General features: G+C 56.9%; 1 protein-coding gene across 1 annotated transcript; it reads right to left on the bottom strand.

Moving 5' to 3' along the window:
* Window positions 1-424: 424 nt before the first annotated feature.
* Window positions 425-17,636, bottom strand: PCSK9 (proprotein convertase subtilisin/kexin type 9; the record flags this gene model as incomplete). The annotated part of the gene is made up of 12 exons (XM_080691426.1): window positions 425-640; window positions 1,118-1,299; window positions 3,264-3,441; window positions 4,323-4,471; window positions 4,728-4,901; window positions 6,572-6,755; window positions 8,259-8,455; window positions 11,339-11,480; window positions 11,678-11,811; window positions 13,211-13,334; window positions 14,056-14,247; window positions 17,436-17,636. 12 exons carry the CDS (start codon window positions 17,634-17,636, stop codon window positions 425-427), a joined length of 2,073 nt encoding a protein of 690 aa, XP_080547552.1.
* Between the last annotated feature and the right edge of the window lie 3,344 nt (window positions 17,637-20,980).

Below are 20,980 nucleotides of genomic sequence, written 5' to 3'. Positions count from 1 at the left end.
GGCTTGTTCCATGATCACAGGACACTGGGTTTCATCGTCCCCTAAAGCTGTGGGAAACTGGCCCCCGCTAACCAGAGAGCCCAGGAGGCCTCCAAGAGTAAGCAGGTAATGAGGGCTCCGGCACCCTCACCTGCACTTCCCAGACTGGTACTGGGCCACCTCCAACCCACCAGAGATGCCCCCTTGCTCCCCATGAAGGCTTGGGAACTGCAGGCCTGGCCAGCAAGAGCACAACATGGGCTCCTGCCCACGGTGCACAGCTGGACCTGCTTTAATGGTGGGATGCCAGATCCAGGCCCCCCATAAGGGAGGAGGGTCCAGGGTGAGGACCCTGCCCCCAGCCAGTGCCAGCAGGCAGAGCCATCTCCATCCTCTCAGCACCCAGCTCCTGGCCTCTGCCCAGGTGCCCGCCAGGCCTGGGCAGTCACTGAATCTCTTGGAGCACCTGCTTTGGGGACTGGCTTCGGCAGCAAATGGCAGTGGCCACTCTGGCCGCCTCCCTGGTCCTGCCTCGCTGGTCGACATCACGCCTCCTCACCACACACATGTTGTCCACGGCATAGGCCCCCAGGATGTGGGAGGCCCCGGGGAGGGCATTGCAGCCAGTCAGGGTCCAGCCCTCCTCGCAGGCCACAGTGACCTGTCAGGGTCCAGGAGAAAAGCATAAGTACCGCATGGCCTGTGTGGCCCAGTGCCACCCCGATGTCCCTTCCCCTCCCAGTGCAGCTTGGCGGGCCAGCTGGAGTGCCGCTCTGCACATGGGCCCACACTGACAAATACCCATAGGCACTGCTCCACACACACTCTTCCAGGGCACCAGAGCAGACGCATGCCCCACACAGCAATGCCAAACCCCTCACTTCCCCACAGGTATCTGTCACCACCTCCCCGCCCAGCGGCACCACCCCATTCATCCCACACATCCACAGGCACCTCCTTCAGACCCTCGTCCACTGTGCCTCCTGAGCCTGAGCCTCACTGCTGCTGCTGAGTCCCCTGCAGTCTCAGCTCAGTGGCCAGAGAGAGCCTGTCCCCACCCGAGACAGATCACCCACCCCCAGCCCTCTGGAGACAGACACATCCACCCTGACCCTGGTCCCCACCCCCACCTCCTCACCTGCTCTGCGAGGTGTGACACTCCGTGCTCCTTGACTTTGCACTCCAGGCCCGGTGCGTGACAGCAGGAAGCGTGGACGCTGGCCTCCCTGCGGCCCACACACTGACCGTGCCGCCCTCCTAGCCTCAGCATAGGCCGCCTGTGCCGGCCAAGGTCCACTGCCTCCCAGTGCGAGCTGCAGCCTGGGGCAGAGGGGGACCAGCTCAGATACTGGGATGTTGGGGAACCCTCTGTCTTTCCCAAAATGGACCCCATCTCTTTTTTTGGTACTGGGGATTGAACCCAGAGGCATTCTACCTTCAAGCTATACCCCCAGCCCTATTTTTTATTTTGAAACTAGTCTCACTGAGTTGCAAAGGGCCTCACTAAGTAGCTGAGGCTGTCCGAGAACCTGGATCCTCCTGTCCTGGTGCTGGATGACACGTCTGGGCTGTCATTATTCTTGTGGTCCCCATTACTTTAAAGTTCATCCTCTGATGGGCCACTCTCAAACACACGCCCAGGCAGGTAGCAGGGGTCACAGCTGAGGACCTTGTGTGGGAGCAAGGGATGGTGGTCCTCCGGTGGGGGTTGGGATTACAATGCTGGGATTACAAGCATGCACCCTCACACCCAGCCCGGACCCCATCTCTTTATATCTGAGACTGGAGAAACCCAGAAACACTCAGGGATGTAAAAAAAGATGCTGGGCGGGGCAATAGGACTCCTGGGTTCCCATCTCAACTCTGCCCCTGACCTGCTGAGTGACCTTGGGAGAGCTGTTCAAGCTCTGAGCCTTAGTTGCTCAGGGAAAACATGGTTTCCTCTTCATCTGGAGATAGGAGCCCAACCTTGGCCCCTTCCCCATCGGCCACCAGGATCTAGCTTGGGGCTGCATGGGGCACCTGGGGTCTCTGCCCACGTGCTTGGGGTCAGATACACACACTGGCTACAAAACCACAGATAGTGGTTACTCAGCCACACGGAGCCTGTTTCTGTGTTTGTAAAATGGTGAGAGTAACAGCACCACCTCACAAGGATGCTGGGAGGTGACATGGGTGCATGGTGCATGGCGAGTGCTCTGTACACGGCCAGGCACCGGGGTTCTCTGCGCCCTAGCTGCATAATCTTGGTTGAAAGCCACTCAGCATAAATAGGCTACCATTCCCCTAGGACTCTGGGACTCTAAGATGTGCCCTGTAGATAGTAGGTCCATGGCTCAAATCCCTGTGCACTGGCACATGCGCTCAGGCTGCCCTGCCAGGCATTCCCAAAGCTGAGGGTGAGTGGCCACCAGGTTTCCCACCAGCAGGACCCCAGTGAGAACAGCCAGCAGCACGGCGGAGCCCCTGACTTAGCCAAGGGCTCCGGCCACTTGGCCAGGTCCCCCTTTCCACTGCAAGTCCATCCTGTACACCAGCCTGCTCTTCCAAGAGCCAGGTCCCACCCACCACCTCTTGTTCCTAAACCCTCAGTGGCTCCCCTGTACATGCTCAATTGAGAACCGGCTCCTAAGCCAAGTATTGCAAAGGCTCCCCACTGTCTTCCGGGGCCTCCCCAGGACAGTGATGCTCCTCCAAGCAAGACAGCCCAGCCTCCCCCCACCAGAGGACCACCATCCCTTGCTTCCACACAAGGTCCCCAGCTGTTACCCCTGCTACCTGCCTGGGCGTGTGTTTGAGAGTGGCCCATCAGAGGACGGACTTTAAAGCAATGGGGACCACAAGAATAATGACAGCCCAGATGTGTCATCCAGCACCAGGACAGGTCAGCCCCATCCTCCCCGTGTCACTGATGAGGAAACTGAGGCACACAGCTGTTAAGGAACTCATCATGAGCAGCAGAGTGGAAAGCAAGCCATAGTCGGCCCTGCCTGCTCATTTCCAGTCCCGGAGCTGGCCCCACCTGCACCTCCTGCCCTGCTGCCCTGGTGGCGGGCTTCAGGGACCACCCGCCTCTGTACACGTTCCCTCCATCCCCTTTAGGTGGGAGGAGGCTGAGACAGAGGGAAGGAGAGCCAGCTGCCCAGGACACAGCACGGAAGTGGCAGGACTGGGGTTTGCAACAGGCACCAGGCTCCTGTGTCTGACGGATCACACTGGTAGGGTCTGAGCCCAGTGGGGGCTAAATGTGGGCCCCCACACCCCAAGAGAGCCCAGATTCCTACCTGTGAGGACATGGCCCTGCTGGTGGCAGTGGACATGAGTCTCCATGCCGCTCCTGGCCGGAGGGACCGTGTGCACACTGCAGTTGGCCTGGGCTAGCAGACAGCACCTGGCGATGGCGTAGACTCCCTCACCCCCAAACGTGTTGTGGGCCAGGCAGACCCGCCTGCCCCCTCGGACCTGGGCGTGGGAGACAGAATCTACTTCAGAAAGGGCTCAGAAAACACAGGATGCCCAGGCTTGAAGGCACGGACCAAGCACCTGACCCAAGCCACAGGGACCTTCCTCAGCATCCTGCCTCCCACCCCTCTGGAGACCAGGAGCTCACTCCTGCCCAAGGCAGACTATTCTGCCCACAGGCTGCTCTGTGTTTATAAAAGTCTCCCAAACACTGGGAGTGGCTTCAAAATGAAAATACAGGCTGGGCGTGGTGGTGCACGCCTACGATCCCAGGACTTGGAAGGCTGAGAAGGAGGATCACAGGTTTGAGTCAAGCCTCAGGAAATTAGTGAGACCCTCGGCACCTAGCAAGACCATGTTTCAAAACTTAAAAGGATTGGGGTGGAGCTTGGAGGTAGAGTGACCCTAGTTTCAGGCCCCAGTACCAATAAATAAATAAATAATAAATAAATAAATAACAAGAGATACAGGGGGATCTAAAATATCAGCTGAAGGACCCAGCCTTCTTGAGGCAGCTCACAGCTGCTGCTCCCCCAGGCTGGCATTGCCTAGCAGTCCTGCCCTCCCAGCCAGCACTGCCCCGCCCACGAACACAGTGGCCAGACATCTGTGTGTCCCCGCACAGCATCAGCATCGTTGTGTTTTAAAGTTTGAGATTCCTCAATTCCCAGAGCCACACCAGGGCCAGCCCTGTCCTCCTGCACCCACATAGGCATTGGCTGTCCCTCAGATCTCCCAGGAAGCCGTCTGGGCGTGGCTCTCTGGCAGCAGCCGACCCCTGCTCCTGCCCTGCCCTTCTTGAGCCAGAGGAGGGGCTGGGGCTGGTGGGGGCCTGGAAGCTCCCTGCTTTCTGCGGGGACCCACAGAGGGGTGCGTGTCACCTCGATGCGCTCGCCCCTCCGCTTCCCGCTCCTGGAGAAACTGGAGCAGCCTAGCAGCTCCTCACCGGGGACGCAGCGGGCCACAGCCGTGGCTGTCCGTGTAGGCCCCGAGTGTGCTGACCACACAGTCCTGCAGAGCAGCTGCCCACCTGCAACAAGGCCCCGAGTGAGCAAGATGGGGCATCCACCAGGGGGCACTAGAAGCACGGGAGGGAGGAGGCTTAAAGAACACACTGAGCTCTTTCCAACCAAGCACATGGTAACGGTTCTGGGGAGCCCTTGCTGAAGTTTGTGCTTAACGTGCTACAATCCTCCTGCACACACCAGGGAGAGGGCAGAGATGGCCAAGGGCACTCAGGCCTCTTGCCCCAGGCTGGGCCCTGCCCAACCTGCCACCCCACTCACCTCCTCCATGGGCGCTGGGGGGCAGTGCGGCCACGCGGTTGGGGGTCAGGACCCGCTGGGCCTCTGGAAACCAGGCCTTGTTGATGACGTCTTTGGCAGAGAAGTGGATCAGTCTCTGCCTCAGCTCGGCCAGGATGAGCTGGGGCTCCGCCGTCAGCATCATGGCTGCCATTCCTGGGGGGGAGTCAGAGACATGGCAGCCTGGCTCTTCTTGTCAGTCAGGGGCTCCAGCTAGGGTCCATGTCTCCAGACACAACAAACACACATGCTACACTTCCTGAGGTTAAGCTGCCCGCAATCGGTTGCTTAGTGGAAGTTGGGTAGCAAGACATCCTGCCCCACAAGTCCCCAAAGCTCCTGTGCTGGAGGGCAGCAAAGTCTGGAGGCGGGACTTTGGGGTTCTGACCTCATTGGGAATTAATCCATAGGTAGCCAAGTGGAGCACAGGGAGCTGGTGGAAAATAGAGGCAGGTGGGGCTTCAGCACCCTCTCCTTCTCTTCCCTCCTCCCCCTCCTCCTCCTCCTCTCCCCCTCCTCCTCCTCCTCCTCCTTCTCTTCTCCTCTTCCTTCTCCTCCTCCTCTTCCCCTCTTCCTCCTCCTCTTCCTCTTCCCCTCCTCCTCCTCTTCCTTTCTTCCTCCTCTTCCTCCTCTTCCCCTCCTCCTCCTCCTCTTCCCCTCCTCCTCCTCCTCTTCCCCTTCCCCTCCTTCTCCTCTTCCTCCTCCTCCTCTTCCCCTTCCCCTCCTCTTCCTCTTCCCCTCCTCCTCCTCTTCCCCTCCTCCTCCTCTTCCTCCTCCTCTTCCTCTCCTCCTCTTCCCCTCCTTCTCCTCTTCCTCCTCCTCCTCTTCCTCTTCCCCTCCTCTTCCTCTTCCCCTCCTCCTCCTCTTCCCCTCCTCCTCCTCTTCCCCTCCTCTTCCCTTCCTCTTCTTCCTCTCTTCCTCCTCTTCCTCCTCCTCTTCCCCTCCTCCTTCTCCTCTTCCTCCTCCTCCTCTTCCTCTTCCCCTCCTCCTCCTCCTCTTCCTCTTCCCCTCCTCTTCCTCTTCCCCTCCTCCTCCTCTTCCCCTCCTCCTCTTCCCTTCCTCCTCCTCCTCCTCTTCCTCTTCCCCTCCTCTTCCTCTTCCCCTCCTCCTCCTCTTCCCCTCCTCCTCTTCCCTTCCTCCTCCTCTTCCTCTCTTCCTCCATTTCCTCCTCCTCCTCCTCCTCCTCCTCTTCCCCTCCTCCTCCTCCTCCTCTTCCCCTCCTCCTCCTCTCCTCCTCTTCTCCTTCTTCTTCTTCTTCTTCTCCTTCTCCTTCTCCTTCTTCTCCTTCTCTCTTTCTCTCTCTCTCTCTCTCCCCCATCCCAAGCCACCATGAGCTCCACTGCACCCTTCTGCCATGTTCTGCTTCACCTGAGGCCTATAAACTAGAGCAAGACAACCATGGACTGAGACCTCTGGATCCATTAGCTGAAATAAACCTGTCCTCCTTCAAATCAAATATCTCAGATGGGTTTTTTTGTTTGGTTCGTTGGCTGGTTTGGGTTTGGTTTTTTGTTTTTATTGTGTGTGTGTTTTACTTTTTATTTGGAAACAGAGTTGCTGACAGCCTCACTAAGTCGCTGAGGCTGGCTTCAAACCTGTGATCCTCCTGTCGCAGCCTGCCAAGTACTGGGATTACAGGAATGCACCACCATGCCCGGCTCTCTCCGCTGTTTGCCACAGTGACAGGCAGCTGACTAACCCAGCTTCAGCAGGTCAGCCTCATGTATGGTCCTCCAACCCGCAGCCTGCACTGGCTGCCCTGCCTGCCTGCCCAAGGGGCTGTTAGCATCATGCTGGTCAAGATGGCCAGTGGGGTGGTGACTCACCAGCCACGTGGGCAGCGGCCTGTGATGTCCCACTCTGTGACATGAAGCAGGTGCTGCAGTCACTGGAGGCACTGATAATATCCTCTCCTGGGGCAAAGAGGTCCACACAACGGCCAAAGTTGGTCCCCAAGGTGCCCAGGGTCATGGGCTGGTCCTGGGCATTGGTGGCCCCAACTGTGATAACCTGGAAAGGTAAATGATGAGTACAGAGACAGGAGTCAGAGCAAGGGCTGCAGAAACAGATCGAGCCTTCGCAGCTGGGTTGGCCAGCTCCAGTGTACCTGTTTAGGTTTCATTCAAATGTCCCCTCTTGGGAGAACCTGACTCCCTGTGTGGAACTCGACAGCCCTGCTCCATGCTCCCTACCATGTGCCAGGCACCATTCCCAATGCCCCCGGGGAGCTGACATTCTAGTGGAGAAAGACAGTAAACAGCAAACCATTCAGTGTTATTAGGCATATAAATGCTATGGAGAAGCCGGGGGTGGTGGTTCACGCTTGTAAACCCAGCATTTGGGGGGCTGAGACCAGAGTATTGTGGTTTGAGGACAGCCTCAGCTACTTAGTGAGGCCTTTGGCAACTCAGTGAGACTGTTTCAAATAAAGAATAAAAAAAAAAAATAGGGCTGGGGGTGTAAGCTCAGAGGTAGAATGCCCCTGGGTTCCATCACCAGTACCACGAAAAATTAATTGAGTAACAATTGATGCTAGGGGGAAACCAAGCTCAGGTGAGGCAGAGAAGCCATGCTGGGCTTCAGGCAATTTTAAGGTGAGTATCTGGGAAGCCCCCGCTGGGCCAGGGTATGCAGGTGTTATGGCCCTGCTGGGTTGCACCTGCACTTCCCAACCCCCCACCAGACCCCAAAGCCCTTGATGGGGAACAAGAGTCCTTCCCTTCATTACCCCCAGACAGCCTGACACATTAATGTTCATTCGTTGAAGGACAAGGAGCCCCATGAGACCACTAGCTCCTCCACAGCAGAGCGCTGTCTGAGTTCACATGGCCCTACTGCCCAGCCCCTGCCTGTGATGGCGCCAGGCTCACGGCAGCGCCCAGGAGAGTGGCCTCGGGACCTCGATGGCTCCCAATCTCCTGGGCTTGGCTCAACGCTGTCACGAGGACCAGGGAGCTTTGGGGTGGTGTGGAGCCAGGCAGTAGGAGGCCCCTTCTGGGCAGGAGAGAGGGGAGAGCTGGCTTGTGCTGTAGGCTGAGCCCCTGGGTCTCCTGGTGTGGCCTGGCAGAGGAAGCAGGTGCTGGAGGGCAAAGCTGAGGGTGCCATTCAGTCCACCCTGGGTAGAGTGGACAGGACCAGCCAAGGAAGCCCTCAAGAGGGAGAGTGGCTGGGACAGCACACGGGGGTTTGGCTATGTGGGGTGCTGCAGTTCACACTGGGGGACAGTGAGGTGCCAGTATCCTCCCCAGATCCTGCCCTGGGGGTATGACAACCGTACCCCTCCACCTCTGAGGGCATGGCCCCTGCCTTGGCTGCACCCTGCTCCCCACTCTAAGCCAAGCCTGAAGGCTTGCTGTCTCTGGTCCCCTTCACAGCGGCAGTTCCACCCATCACCGGCAGGGGGAGCTAGCCTGTGGCCTGGAGACCTGGAGTCAGGGCAGCTCAGCCTTTCCCAGGAAACCCGCAGTTGGCCAGCCAGCCCCTCCTTTCCTGTGCAGCGGCCTGGGCACCTACCTCAGGAGCCGAGGCTGGGGAGTAGAGGCAGGCGTCGTCTTGGAAGTTGCCGGCCGCAGCAACCAGCACTGCCCCAGCCCTGGCCAGGTGCTGGCAGGCAGCGTTGAGGGTTCGGCTGAACCCACCCACCATGGGCAGCAGCACCACCAGGGGCCCCATGGGCTGAGCCAGCTGGCTTTTCCGAATGAAGTCCAGCCCTAGAGGACAAAGCCAGAGCCACCTCCTGAGGGGACGTGCGTCCCTCCTCGGCCCTTCCCTCAGGTCACAGTGATTGTTCATTTCGTGTCAAGTTTGGTCAAAGCTCACCCAGCCCAAATGCTGCTGAGAAGGGTGTGTGTGTGTGTGGTGTGTGTGTGTGTGTGTGTTTTACCGGGATGAAATCCAGGGCTGTCTGCCACTGAGCTATATCCCTGGTCCTCTTTGTTTTTTTTCTTTTATTTGTTTGTTGGGATTTTTGTTTGTTTTTGTTTTTGTGGTACTGGGGATGGAACCCAGGTGCATTCTACCTCTGAGCTACACCCCTCAGCTCTATTTTTTATTCTTTATTTTGAAACAGGGTCTCACTAACTTGCAAAGGGCCTCACTAAGTAGCTGAGGCTGTCAGTGAACCGTGATCCTCCTGTCTCAGCCTCCCAAATGCTGGGATTACAAGCATGTGTGATTTCCTCATTGACACTGACTGAAACAGATGACTTTCATAATGTGGGGCTCACCCAATCAACTGAAGGCCTTCAGAGAAAAGACTGAGATCCCCAGAGGAAGGAGTGCAGCCTCCAGATGGACTTCAGACTAGAGACTGCCGGAACCCCTCGCCTGCCTGGCTGCCCGCAGATCCCAGGCTTGCCAGCCCCCACGAGGGAGCGTGTGAGCCACTTCCTTAACACTCTCACTACCCCCAGCACACACACAAACTCGGGGAAGCCTATTAGCAATGGCCTCAGCAATAAACATCCACCCCCCACCTTTCCAGGAAACCAGAGGACACACGCAGAAGGGATTCCACGCCCTGCCTCGGGCCTCTCAGTCCTCCACCACCCTCCACCACCCTCTGAGGTCTCACTCAAAAGCCCCTCCGCCAGGATCAGGCTTTGGACCCAGACAGCCTGTTCACCAGCCGTGCCCTGTGCCCTGTGCCCCGCCCCTCTGTGAAACAGGGCCAGGTGCTTCCTGGATTCTGAAGGATGAAGGCTCCACGCCCTGGAGCTGGGGCCCACACGCCTCCATTCCTGAGGGTGTGGCCCCCACTCTGAGCCAGCCTGGGAGCTTGCAGTTCTAACCTATCGCCAGCAGGGGGCGCTGGCCTGTGGCCTGGAGACCTGGCGCTGACTGTCCTTTCCTGCTTGCTGTGGCTCCCGCTGTCAAGCAGGTGTGTAGCCAGGACAACCTCCCAGAACCTCTAGATCTGGGCCTCTGGGACATCCTGGGGGCCAAGGTGGAGGTTTGCATCCCACAGCCTGCGCCTAGGAGAGCAGGCAAGTCCCTGACATGGGGAGGGGCGGGAGGGAAATGGGCACCCAACTATGTGTAGTGAAGAACAGCTACCATGCCAGGCGTGGTGGTACACGCTGTAATCCCAGCACTTGGGAGGCTGAGACAGGAGGATCGCGGTTTGAGAACAACCTCAGGTACTTAGTGAGGCCCTTTGCAACTCAGTGAGAACCTGTTTCAAAATAAAGAATAAAAATTAGGGTTGGGGTAGCTCAGAGGTAGAATGCCCCTAGGTTCCATCCCCAGTAAGAAAGGAAGGAAGGAAGGAAAGGAAGGAAGGAAGGAAGGAAGGAAGGAAGGAAGGAAAGAAGAAAGAAAGAAAGAAAGAAAGAAAGAAAGAAAGAAAGAGAGAAAGAAATATTCTACCTCCAAGGTGTGGATGTAGCTTGGAGGTAAAATGCCGCTGGGTTCCATCCCCGGTACCAAAAAAACAAAACAAAACAAAAACAACTACCACAATGACTGCTTCCAGATATTAAGTGCCTGCTCTGTGCAAATCTCTGTGCTCAGACTTGACACTTTGCTTTAATCACCTACAGAGGAGAAACTGGTAGCAACAGTGAAAGCCACAGCTCTGCCTGCTGAGCCCTGCTCTGCTCAAGCTAATGCTAGAGGGGCTTCTGTGCACTGACTTGGACCCCAGAGAGGGCACTGTTCCTCCCCAACAAGCCCTCCTGAGCCAGAGCCTGGCTGGGGAAGGCCCTCCCCCACATACACTGGTTTTAGGGAACTGGCCCGCCTGGCCGAGGTCAATCAATAAAGGGCACTGGAGGGTCAGGATACTGATTCCTGCCTTTCAGGGAACATTGACCCCTGTGCTCAATAGGAAAGCCTCAGGCCAAAGGCTTCTGGCCCTGCTCCACCTTGCAAACAGGCGGGAGCTGCCTCTGCCAGCTCGGAGCCAGTGCCTGGCACACTCGCACTCTGCCCGGAGCTAACAACTTCCCCAGAGAGGCTCCTGTGTAACCTGGACAGGCGCCCGTCTCTGGCTGGTTTGACAACTGCTAAGCAGGTGTTCCATGCCAGGCTCAGGGTGTGGTGTAGGGAACCCTTCCTTCAATATTTGGCTACTGTAGGACCCGAAAAGCCAGAGGCTCCCCCTGCTTCCCTGTCCAGGCCCCCAGAGCCCTGGGTCTCAGCAAGACCTCTCCATGGCCCCCATGTGGACTGGCTAGAGGAACCTGCAGAAGTCTGGGGAAGACCCTTGTCAGCCCCTCCACCAAGTCGGCCTGGCAAGCCAGCCCCTGGTTTTAGAGGTAAGCAAGTGGCAGACAGAGAATAATACAAGCTTAGATCACCTCTGGGCTATCCAAATGTAAGATAACGTGACTGAGACATATCAAGGAAATGGGAGGGAGGGCAGCGTGGGACCGTGGAAAGAGCAACCTGCTTGGCCGAGCCTCTGCCCCATTCAGGCTGCGGTCTCTCCATCAGCACTCAAAACCTCCAGGCCTACCAACTTTAACCCTCTGGGCCTCCAGGCAGAGGCCACTCAGCCTCCAGTCAGGAGACACTAGTGCCCCGGGCTTATACTGCCTTTCACATCAGGCCCGCATGAAAGGCCAGCCCACCCACCCAGGGCCGTCACTCACCTATGACGGTGCTGCTGACCGTGCCCTTCCCTTGGCAGTTGAGCACCTGCAGGCTGCGCAGGCTGGCGCCCTTGGCCACGCCAGCATCCCGGCCGCCGACCACCCCTGCCAGGTGGGTGCCATGGACATCACACTTGCTGGCCTGCTCGACCAACACAAGGACCACGTGAGGAAGCCAACCCCCCATGACGCACCAGCAGAGGGACCAACCCTCACCCCTTGACTGATGGCAGGAAGGATGGGACCGTTGGGGGTGCAACCACGATGCTCTTGGGGTCCCCACCAGCTCCAGGCCAGGATGAGAGGCCGGCAGCCCTCCTGCCCGCGGGTCATGTGTACCTGTCTATGGAAGCGTGCCCCGTCCTCCACGGGCACACTCTCGAAATCGGTGATGGTGACCCTGCCCTCGATTTCCCGGTGGTCCCTCTGGATGCTGGTGTCTAAGAGGAACACCTCCACCAGGGCACCTCCATCTTTCCAAGGCAGCATTTGTGGGAGAGGAGAGAACACGCCTGAGGCTGGTGTTACAGCGGAAGCACACAAACTGTTTACACATCCCAGGCGCCATTTTAAGCACTGCAAATATAGTCCCTCATTTAATCTCCCCCAAATCCAGTAGGCCCCAAATCCAGTGTTGAATGTCCTTACAAAACAATGGAGACAGACACAGAAAGGAAGCCATGCAAAGACAGAGGCAGACGGGAGTCACGAGTCACAAGCCAGGTGCTGCCGCCACCTGTAGAAAAGGCTCTGCCGGGCCCTGGGGAGCACGCTGCCACCACTGAGCTGGGGCGGCCAGCTCCAGGTGTGTGGACAAGAAATGCCTCTCCTTTCTGCCACCGAGTTTCTGGTTCTTGCTGACAAGGGCACTTGGGCTAATCAGAGGCCTGATCTTTCTCTCCTGCTCAGCTTGGGGCCTCTGTACCCTTTGCCCATTGTCCCTCCCCACTCCTCACACTGGCGGGCTCTGGGTGTGGACATGGAATCCCAGGGCTCTGGTACTTGCCTGCATCCCACCTGTCTCCTCTCAGGCCCCAGGCTGCCTGGCCCCACCCAACCCACTCCCCCTGACCAGGCCCTCACCTCTCCTGGCCGCCATGCCAGATGCACACTTGTCCCGCCCTGCGAGGAGCCTCACCCTCCAGTGCCCAACACACCTGCGTGCCCCTCACCTCACTGGCGCCTCAACAAACCCTACGAGGCATGGGGTTATGGTGCCCATTCAATAGATGAGGAAGAAGAGGCTCAGAGAGGGAAGGCGCTCCCCACAGGACCCCACAGTTAATGGGTGAGTCTGAGCTCACCCTGGAATCTGAGGCCTCGCACCATCTGCCTGGACGCTCCACTGAGCTCGACCTCAGGCTACAGGCACCTCAAATTCAAAAGGTCCACCCAGAAGCTCCAGCCTTCTCCCCCCAGCAGATGCACTTCACCTTCCCTGCCCGGGCCTCTCCTCCCCCCTCTCCACAGGCAGGCCACACCAGGCAGAGGGCGGGCAGGAGGCCTGGAGGGGCATGAGGCCCACACAGGGAGCCCAAGGGAGCAGGAGGCAGCAGGGGCAGCCACACACAAGGAGTCTGGCCCTGTCTTCAGGGCTGGAGTCCCAGGGACTGGGAGTCACGGTCAGATTTCGCCTCTCCCCAAGGTAAGTACAGCCAGCTTGGCCATTCCAAAGGGGGAGGAGAGGATCATTCCAGGAAAGTCCCCTGCATTCTGCTTGGAGCCGCAGGAAGCAAGGAATGAGGCTGTCCATGGCGGGGCTGGGGCAGGTGAGTCTAGTGGAGGACGCTAAGTCCCCAATCCCCTGAGAGAGAGGGTCCTCTGCGGAGGGGAGGGGACAGAGCAGGTGGCTCCAGGGCACTGGGGTCTTACTGGGGGGCGTGTAGTCCTCTGCCTGGTACCGCACTGGGAGGATCCGCTCTAGGTTCCATGGGACGCTCTGGGCGAAGACAAAGGAATCTTCCTCGATGTACTCCACGTGGGGCAGCCTCAGGGCCTGCAGAAGCCAGGGAGGCCAGGACACCGCCACTTCAGAAGCCAAAGGACCAGAACCCCTGCCCCCATGATCCGCCCACCCCCTCCCCACAGGCTCTCTCCCTCCCAGGGTCCCAGAAGACAGACTGCCTGGGCGCCCTGCGTGGGCCACCCTGCGACCCTCCCACACTCCCTCTGCCTGGCGCAGCCTGCCTATGGAGGGGGAAAAGGAATATGGCTTGCTCTGTCAGGCTGGGAAGCCCAGCACTCCCACATCTCAGCAGCTGAGCTCAGGTTGGGGATAAGGCCAGAGCTACCTAGACATCTTCTAGCCCCTCCAAGAATGTGACACTGAGGGAACTGACAGAGAAGGGCCGCCTTGTCCTGGAGGAGGAAACTCAACTCCAAGGGCAGCCGCTTTGAAGGGCTTTTCCACCCCGTGTCACGCTCTTATAAAGTGATTCAGTTTCCACTGAGTGCCTGGGCCTTGTCCTCACAGCGCCCCGGGGCGGCTGCAGGCAGAGCGCAGGGCAGGATGCCAGCTCTGCCCAGAGCTGTCTGTGTGGTCCCTCCTCCAGAGCCTGCTCCCCGGGCATGGCCAGGCTTGCACACACGGCGTCCCTGGGCGTGGTACCTGGCTCAGGCCTAGAGTGCCATGGCCTTCCCCCCGACCCTCAGTGCCCAGCCCACTCAGGTCAGCCTCCAGCCCTATCAAGAATGCCCAGCCCAAGCAGGCGACTCACCAGGTCCAACAGGTCTCCACTCATCTTCACCAGGAAGCCGGGAAAGAGGTGGTGGAAGAGGTGCAGGACCTTGGTGAGGTAGCCCCGGCGGGCAGCCTGGGCCTGCAGGCGGCGGGCTGTGCGCTCCGTCTGCCCGCGGTGAGTCTCCTCTCTCAGCACCACCATGTAGGTGCCTGGCAACCTCCAGGCATCCTGGCCCCGAGCAGGGAACAGGGTCATGTGAAAAACCCCAGCCAGCCTGCCTCCCGCCACTGTTTTGCTTTGTTTTCAATACTGGGGGTGGAACCCAGAGGCATTCTCTGTTTTTTATTCTTTATATGGAAACAAGGTCTCACTGAGTTGCAGAAGGCCTCCCTAGCTAGGCCAACCATTAGTATTAATGTAATTCACACATTCTCACGTTTGGCAGTCAGGCAAGAAGGGAAACTGTGTTGTACACGGGGTCCCCTCTATAGCTGCCCCCAGCTTTCTAGGAACAAGGTCCCTAGCGGCCTGGTCAGACCTGGCAGCCCTGCCTGAAGGCCAGCAGCCTTTCACATCCTAATCACACTCCTTCCTCAGTAGGCCAATCAGAATCTCTTCCTCACCATCCTAGCCCCTTCACCTGGAACCAAATCCCAGCTTTAGCATTTACTGACTGTGTGGCCACAAGCAAGTCACTCACCCTCTCTGAGCCTCAGCTATCTCCTCTGTGTGACAGGGACCATAATACCTATGGCCCAGGCCTGCTGGGGAGGCCAAGAGAAATGCAGGCAGAAGGGATGATGGAGGCAGCGAGGCAAATGACCGGAGGGGATACGTTGGGTCTTAGCTCTTGCCTGCTCCAGATCCTTCTGTGCTTCCCCACGGCCTGATGACTAGCACCCAGTCTCCATGCTTCTTCTTGGTTCCTGCCTCAACCTCTCCTGCAGCCTCGTCTGCTGTATCTCTGTGCACCTTACGCTCCAGCAGAGAAGAAGCCACAACCCTTTACCCAAAGCCACATTCTACCTCTGAGCTACATCCCAGCCCTATTTTTTTTTTTTTTTTTTTTTTTTTTTTGGTGGGTCTGGGGATGGAACCCAGGGGCATTCTACCTCCGAACTACACTCCCTGCCGTATTTTTTTATTCTTTATTTTGAAACAGGGTCTCACTATGCAGAGGGCCTCACTAAGTAGGTGAAGCTGTCCGCGAACCACCTGTCTCAGCCTCCCGAATGCTGGGATTACAAGTGTGCGCCACCACACCCAGCTTCCCAGCCCTATTTTTTATTCTTGATTTTGAAACAGGGTCTCACTAAGTTGCGGAGGGCCTCACTAAGTATCTGAGGCTGGCCGCAACCCTGCAATCCTCCTGTCTCAGCTTCTTAAGTAATGGGATTAGGAGTGTGCACCACCACGCCCAGCTTACAAAATGGGTTTTGAGATTCCGAACCAACTTGGCCTTCAGAAAGGCAGCAACCGGCAAGCAGGGAGCCAGCTGAGAGGAGAGTGTGCTGTGGCCACACAGCAGAACCTATGCAGACGCCTCACTGCACAGGCAGAATAAGTGAATATTATAAATAACCTTGTGTTCACGCAGGTGAGGTTCTACAACAGTCAAATAAGTGACAATATGCCCTTTACCTTCAGAATGGCTTACGTTGCAGAAGATGGATAAATGCATTCCTTACTCCCTGCTGCTACCTGTCCTAGCTCTGACCTCTGTTCCTGCTGCTCCTGACCCTAGAAGAAAATGCTCCTGCCTCCTCCATTCTATTTTATTTATTTTATGGTCCCAGGGATTGAACCCAGGGGTGTTCTGCCTCTGAGCTACACCCCAGCCCTGTTTTATTTTATATGTTGAAATAAGGTCTTGCTACGTGGTTGAGAGGCTCTCTAAATTGCCGAGGCTGGTCTTGAACCTGCGATCCTCCCGTCTCAGCCTCCCAAGTACTGGGATCACCAGCATGTGCCACCACACCTGGCTGCCACCTCCATTTGTTGAACTCTTATTTATGCTTCAACAACCCACCCAATGTGCTCTCCACTAAATAAAAATCCAATAAACTAGGAGAGCGTTCTGTGCAGTGGAATGAGAATTCTCCAGAAACCGTGCTCTAATGCACCAGAGAGCGTACCTCCTCTTTCTGGGTCTGTTTCTCATAACTGAAATGAGAAAGCGTGGTCTAAAATCCTTTTCTGTTCACTGTAAATATTTTCATTCTGAATTCAATCCCCACAAAATGTTCATTGAAGGAACGAATAAATGAATTTTAGGAAGTCGCTTTTCCAAACTTCCCCAAGGAAGAAGCACCCAGCACTTGGTCCTAGGATTGTCTAGCCTCTGCTTGCTTGCCTCTCAGGACGGCACTACTTCCAGAACGACTATTTTAGGACAGGGCAACTAGAAATGTCCATATTGTCCTGGCCACAACCCTATAACATCCCTCTAGAGGTGAAAGGTTAGGGGGAGACAGGGAGCGCGCCCAGGAAGGGCAGTGCGGAGCTGCTGTCACAGAGGCCCTCTCTGCTCAGGGAGCAAAGAGTGTGGCCATGAGGTGTCACACTGCAGCCAGAGACATGCCCACCTGCTGCACGGGAATTGCTACAAAAGACCTCTCCTCTGTCTTGCACCCTGGGGACACTCGGAGTCACAGCAGTTACTCCTCAGGAAGGACAGTCACTCCCTTTTCATGGAGGCTCAAGGTTACATGACTTGCCAAGTACCACACAGCCAGTGATATTAAGCCAGGGCTCACCCCCAGGTCTGACTCTGCGCCCAGCAGGGGAACCTCAGGAGAACCCGGGTAAGGTTATAATCGGAGGAAACGGGCCCAGCAATGTTCAAGAGCCTCACCATGCCCATCTTGGGCGACCCATGGGTACTCGGGTGCGCAGGGTTCAAGCCTCCTGGGTCCAGCTGCCAGGTGCACCAGCTTCTGGGCCCCCAGGACGGCAGCCCTTCCTCTAACCCAGACCCCCAAAGACCTTGTGACGCCTCGAGGACAATTCCTGTCTGCTCCCCTTTAAAAGTCGCCTCCTGCAGGTCCTCCACCCCTCCGTGGGTGACGCCCTCTCTCCTAGACTGTCTCCACACTCTCCTGCGCGCACAGGAAGAAAGCAGCCTGCGACCTCCACCCTGGGCTGGCTGGTCTAGGCGCGGGAGGTCTGGGTCCAGCGGCGGCAGGGCAGTACCCCGTCCTCTGGCCCACCTGGCGCCTGCCGGCCTCCATCCCCGCGACCCTTCCCCGGCGCCGCGCCGCGCAGAAGCGCCTTCCAGCTCCTCCCCAACCACCAGCCCTGGGAGACATCACTCCAGGCCCTCACTACAACGGGGAAACTGAGGCGGCGCGGGGCAAGCCATCGCACAGACACAGATCCCACGCCGGGGGAGCTCCCCTCCCGCCCCGCGCCCGCACCTTGGCGCAGCGGTGGAAGGTGGCGTTGACCACGTGCGGGGCCGCGGCGGCCGGGCCGTCCTCCTCCGACGGGAAGGCCAGCTCCAGCTCCTCGTAGAGGCTGTCCTCGTCCTCGTGGGCGTGGGCGCTCGCGGGGCCCAGGAGCAGCAGCAGCAGCAGCGGCAGCGGCCACCACGGCCGCGCGGAGCCGCGGGCGCCCATCGGAACCACACAGCGCCCGAGCTCGGGAAGGCGGGCTCAGCGCCCCAGGCCCCGACCCGAGCGCAGACGCCGCGGGAGCCTCGAGCCCTGCGCGGTGGAAACCTAGGGTGTGGGAGCTCCACGTCCGGGGGCCGGGAGATCACGCCACCGGAGCCCCATCGGATGATCCTATCTGATTAAACATTAACGGAGCCCCGGGACTAGAGGATCGGGTTTCCGCCTCACCCTCCCCAAACAGCGTCAGATTAAGCTGTGAGGAGGAACCCCCAACCCCCAATCCTAACTGGGCTGGAAGTCGCCGGTCTCAGCCTCTCATCTTGAGCCCCCAATGCGATGTCAGACTCCTGGCTCTGTTGGCTCTGGGGTCTGCCTTACCACCTGTCAGCCACCCTCTCCTCTCCCTGCTCCCTCCTCCTGCCTGTGACTGGTGACCCTTCCTAATCAATCTGACCACAGGCTCCCCGCCACCCACTGAATTCTTTCCACAGGCCTTCACTTGGCATCCTAAACTTAGGCTGGATTCCTCTCTGTTCCTCAGGCACCCTGCACCCCGACCCCACCATAGCTGTACCTCCATCCTGCTCCCTTCTCATTTCCAGACTATGTGCATTTGAAGGGATTTAGTCTATAAAGATTCCGTTTATAAATCTGCAAAGATGTCACAGATATATTCAAAATTCCATCCTAGGCCCAAGCTCAGTGCTCCAAACCATGCCACATGCAGATTCCTTTTACACAGTGTGCCCCAGAACTCAATGGGGCAAACATGTAGTAGACACCTACTGTGCGCCACGCAGGAGACAGCAAAGGAGAAAGAGCAGCCCAGGCCTTGTGCACATGTAGGCTCAAGGCTCACTCTTAACTCTTCCCAGAAGGAAGAAACAAAGGGGCTTTCAGAGCCCACTTTGGAGATGCGGCAGATTCTCAGAGCTGAATCCAGGTCTGAGTCCAAAGTGGCTGCCCTGTCCACCTTGTCTGCAGAGATCCCAGTCTGTGAGCCCATGGAATAAAGACTAGAAAACCAGCGGGGTTGACAGGGGTGTCTGGGAGGTGATACCAGAGCCACCCCCTTCGTTCTCTCTCTAACTTCCTGTCACCTATAAACAGAATTGTGTTTCCAACTTGCAGCTCTGCCATCAAAGGCCTCCCGTGGCAGGAAGAGCTGGGAGCAAGCTTTCTCCAGGCTCCATATCGACGGGGTTCCTAAAGTGCACCCAGAGGATGCTGAAGCACACGCACAGGAGGGCCTGGACGTCCTCGGCGAGGAGCGGGCTGCTGTCCAGTGCGCAGTGGGCATGTCTGGATGGAGGTGGGGGAGAAGGGAAGTCCACAGGCACCTTGGGCTCTGCGACAGATGGACCAGAGGGCAGTCACTTCTCATCCCACATCCTCCACTGCGCTCTTGGCAGGGTCTCCACCCTTTGTTAATTTGTCTCCCACCGTACGTTGCTGGAAGCAGCCTCCCTGCTTTCAGATCTGTTCCAGCATCCTGGCCATGGGTCACCAGCCTGCTCCCCGAATTGGCTGTTCAGGCAGTCTGTGCAAATGAATAAATATACAGCAAGAAGTGCATCTTCCTCTTACTCCAGAGCCCCCATCATCAGGGGGAAATCACTGTCGCCCTTGGCAGTGGGTTCAATAGTGTCCCCCATAAAAAAGTCCAGTCCTGACCCTTGGTACCTGTGACTGCAACCCTATTTAGAAATAAGGCCTTTGCAGATGTAATTAAGCAAAGGATCTTATGACAAAATCATACTGGGTTTAGGGTGAGCTCTAAATGCAATGGCTAACCAAGTGTAGTGGCACATGCCTATAATCCTAGTACTTGGGAGGTGAAGACGGGAGGATCATCGGTTCAAGGACAGCCTCAGCAAGTAGTGAGACTCTCAGCAACCTAGTGAGACCCTATTTCAAAGTAAAAATTTAAAAACAGGGCTGGAGGTGGGTAGCTCAGAGGTAAAATGCCCCTGGGTTCAATCCCCAGTATCTATCTCTCTATCTATCTATCTATCTATCTATCTATCTATATGTATATATACATAAAAATATAAACCCAATGTCTGGTTTCATTAAAGGAGGGAGAGTGATATATAAGATACAGAGAGCCTCAGGGAAGAAGGCCACCTAAACATGGAAACCAAGACCTGGGTAATGCTGACCCAAGTGAGGGACACGGGGGCCGCCAGAGCTGGAAGAGGTCAGAAGGGCTCTGTCCCAGGCCTCAGAGAGGGGGGCCCTGCCAGCCTCCCATGGCTGACTTCTGGCCTCCAGATCTTCAGGAGGACAAATTCATCCTATTTAAAGCCACCAATTCGAGCCGAGAGTGGTGGCGCACGCTTGTAATCCCAGTACTTGGGAGGTTGAGACAGGAGGAACACAGGTTTGTGGCCAGCCTCAGCTACTTAGTGAGGCCCTCTGCAACTTAGACTCTGTTTCAAAATAAAGAATAAAACTCAGGCTGGGGTGTAGGTCAGAGATAGAATGTCCCTGGGTTCTATCCCCCGTACCAAATAAATGAATAAATAAATAAAGCCACCAATCACCAATTCTGCAGTCATCTGCTATAGCATTCCTAGGAAACCAATACACCCATCTCTGGGGTATCTTTCCAGAGATAGTCATTTTTATCAAAATAGTTATAATAGACTTTTAACATTTGTGATTTATTTTTTACTTTTTGTTTTCGTGAAATGGGCGGGGGCACCCTAATGTCTTAGATCCTGGGGGTTCTAATGCCTTAATCCAACCTGTAGTGCCTCCCTAACCCCCATCCCCATGCACACACACTGTAGCTCAGGGCTTCTACGTTCTGGCCCCAAACCACAGAGTACCCGACTGCTCTGCAGCCAGCTTCAGGCATTCTCTGCAGGCTTGAGCCCAAGACAGGGTCTTGGACATTCCCACACACCCAAAGGTGTCTAGCGTGTTGCCCAAAACACTGAAACTGGCCCCAGCCCTAAGCCAAATAACTTAAACCCTCACATAGACTCCACGCCTTGACCGCTCACTGTGGACATACCTAGGCAACATCCCTTGTGTCTCACTGTCTCAAGAATAAGCTGCAACATTCTGTATGGAAGGTCCCTAAGAAAGGCTTTGGACTATTTATGCTGGAGCTTCCTGATTCTTTCTTTGGAATCCCAACCAGTTCCATCTCAGGACTATTTGAGGTACTTGTCATGGTCATGCTTTGGAGGTGACTCCACCATGGGAAAGACACTTAGTCCTGATCTTGGTATTAAAATTACATGGGCTCAGCGGGGTGTGGCAGTATACATACCTATAATCCTCAAACTTGGGAGGCTGAGACGGGAGGTTTGCCATTCGCGGACAGCCTCAGCTAC

Source organism: Muscardinus avellanarius, assembly GCF_963383645.1.
Source record: "Muscardinus avellanarius genome assembly, chromosome: 3".
Classification (NCBI taxonomy): domain Eukaryota; kingdom Metazoa; phylum Chordata; class Mammalia; order Rodentia; family Gliridae; genus Muscardinus; species Muscardinus avellanarius.
The sequence above is the reverse complement of the archived record's forward strand: the minus strand, read 5'-3'. Positions and strand labels throughout refer to the sequence as shown.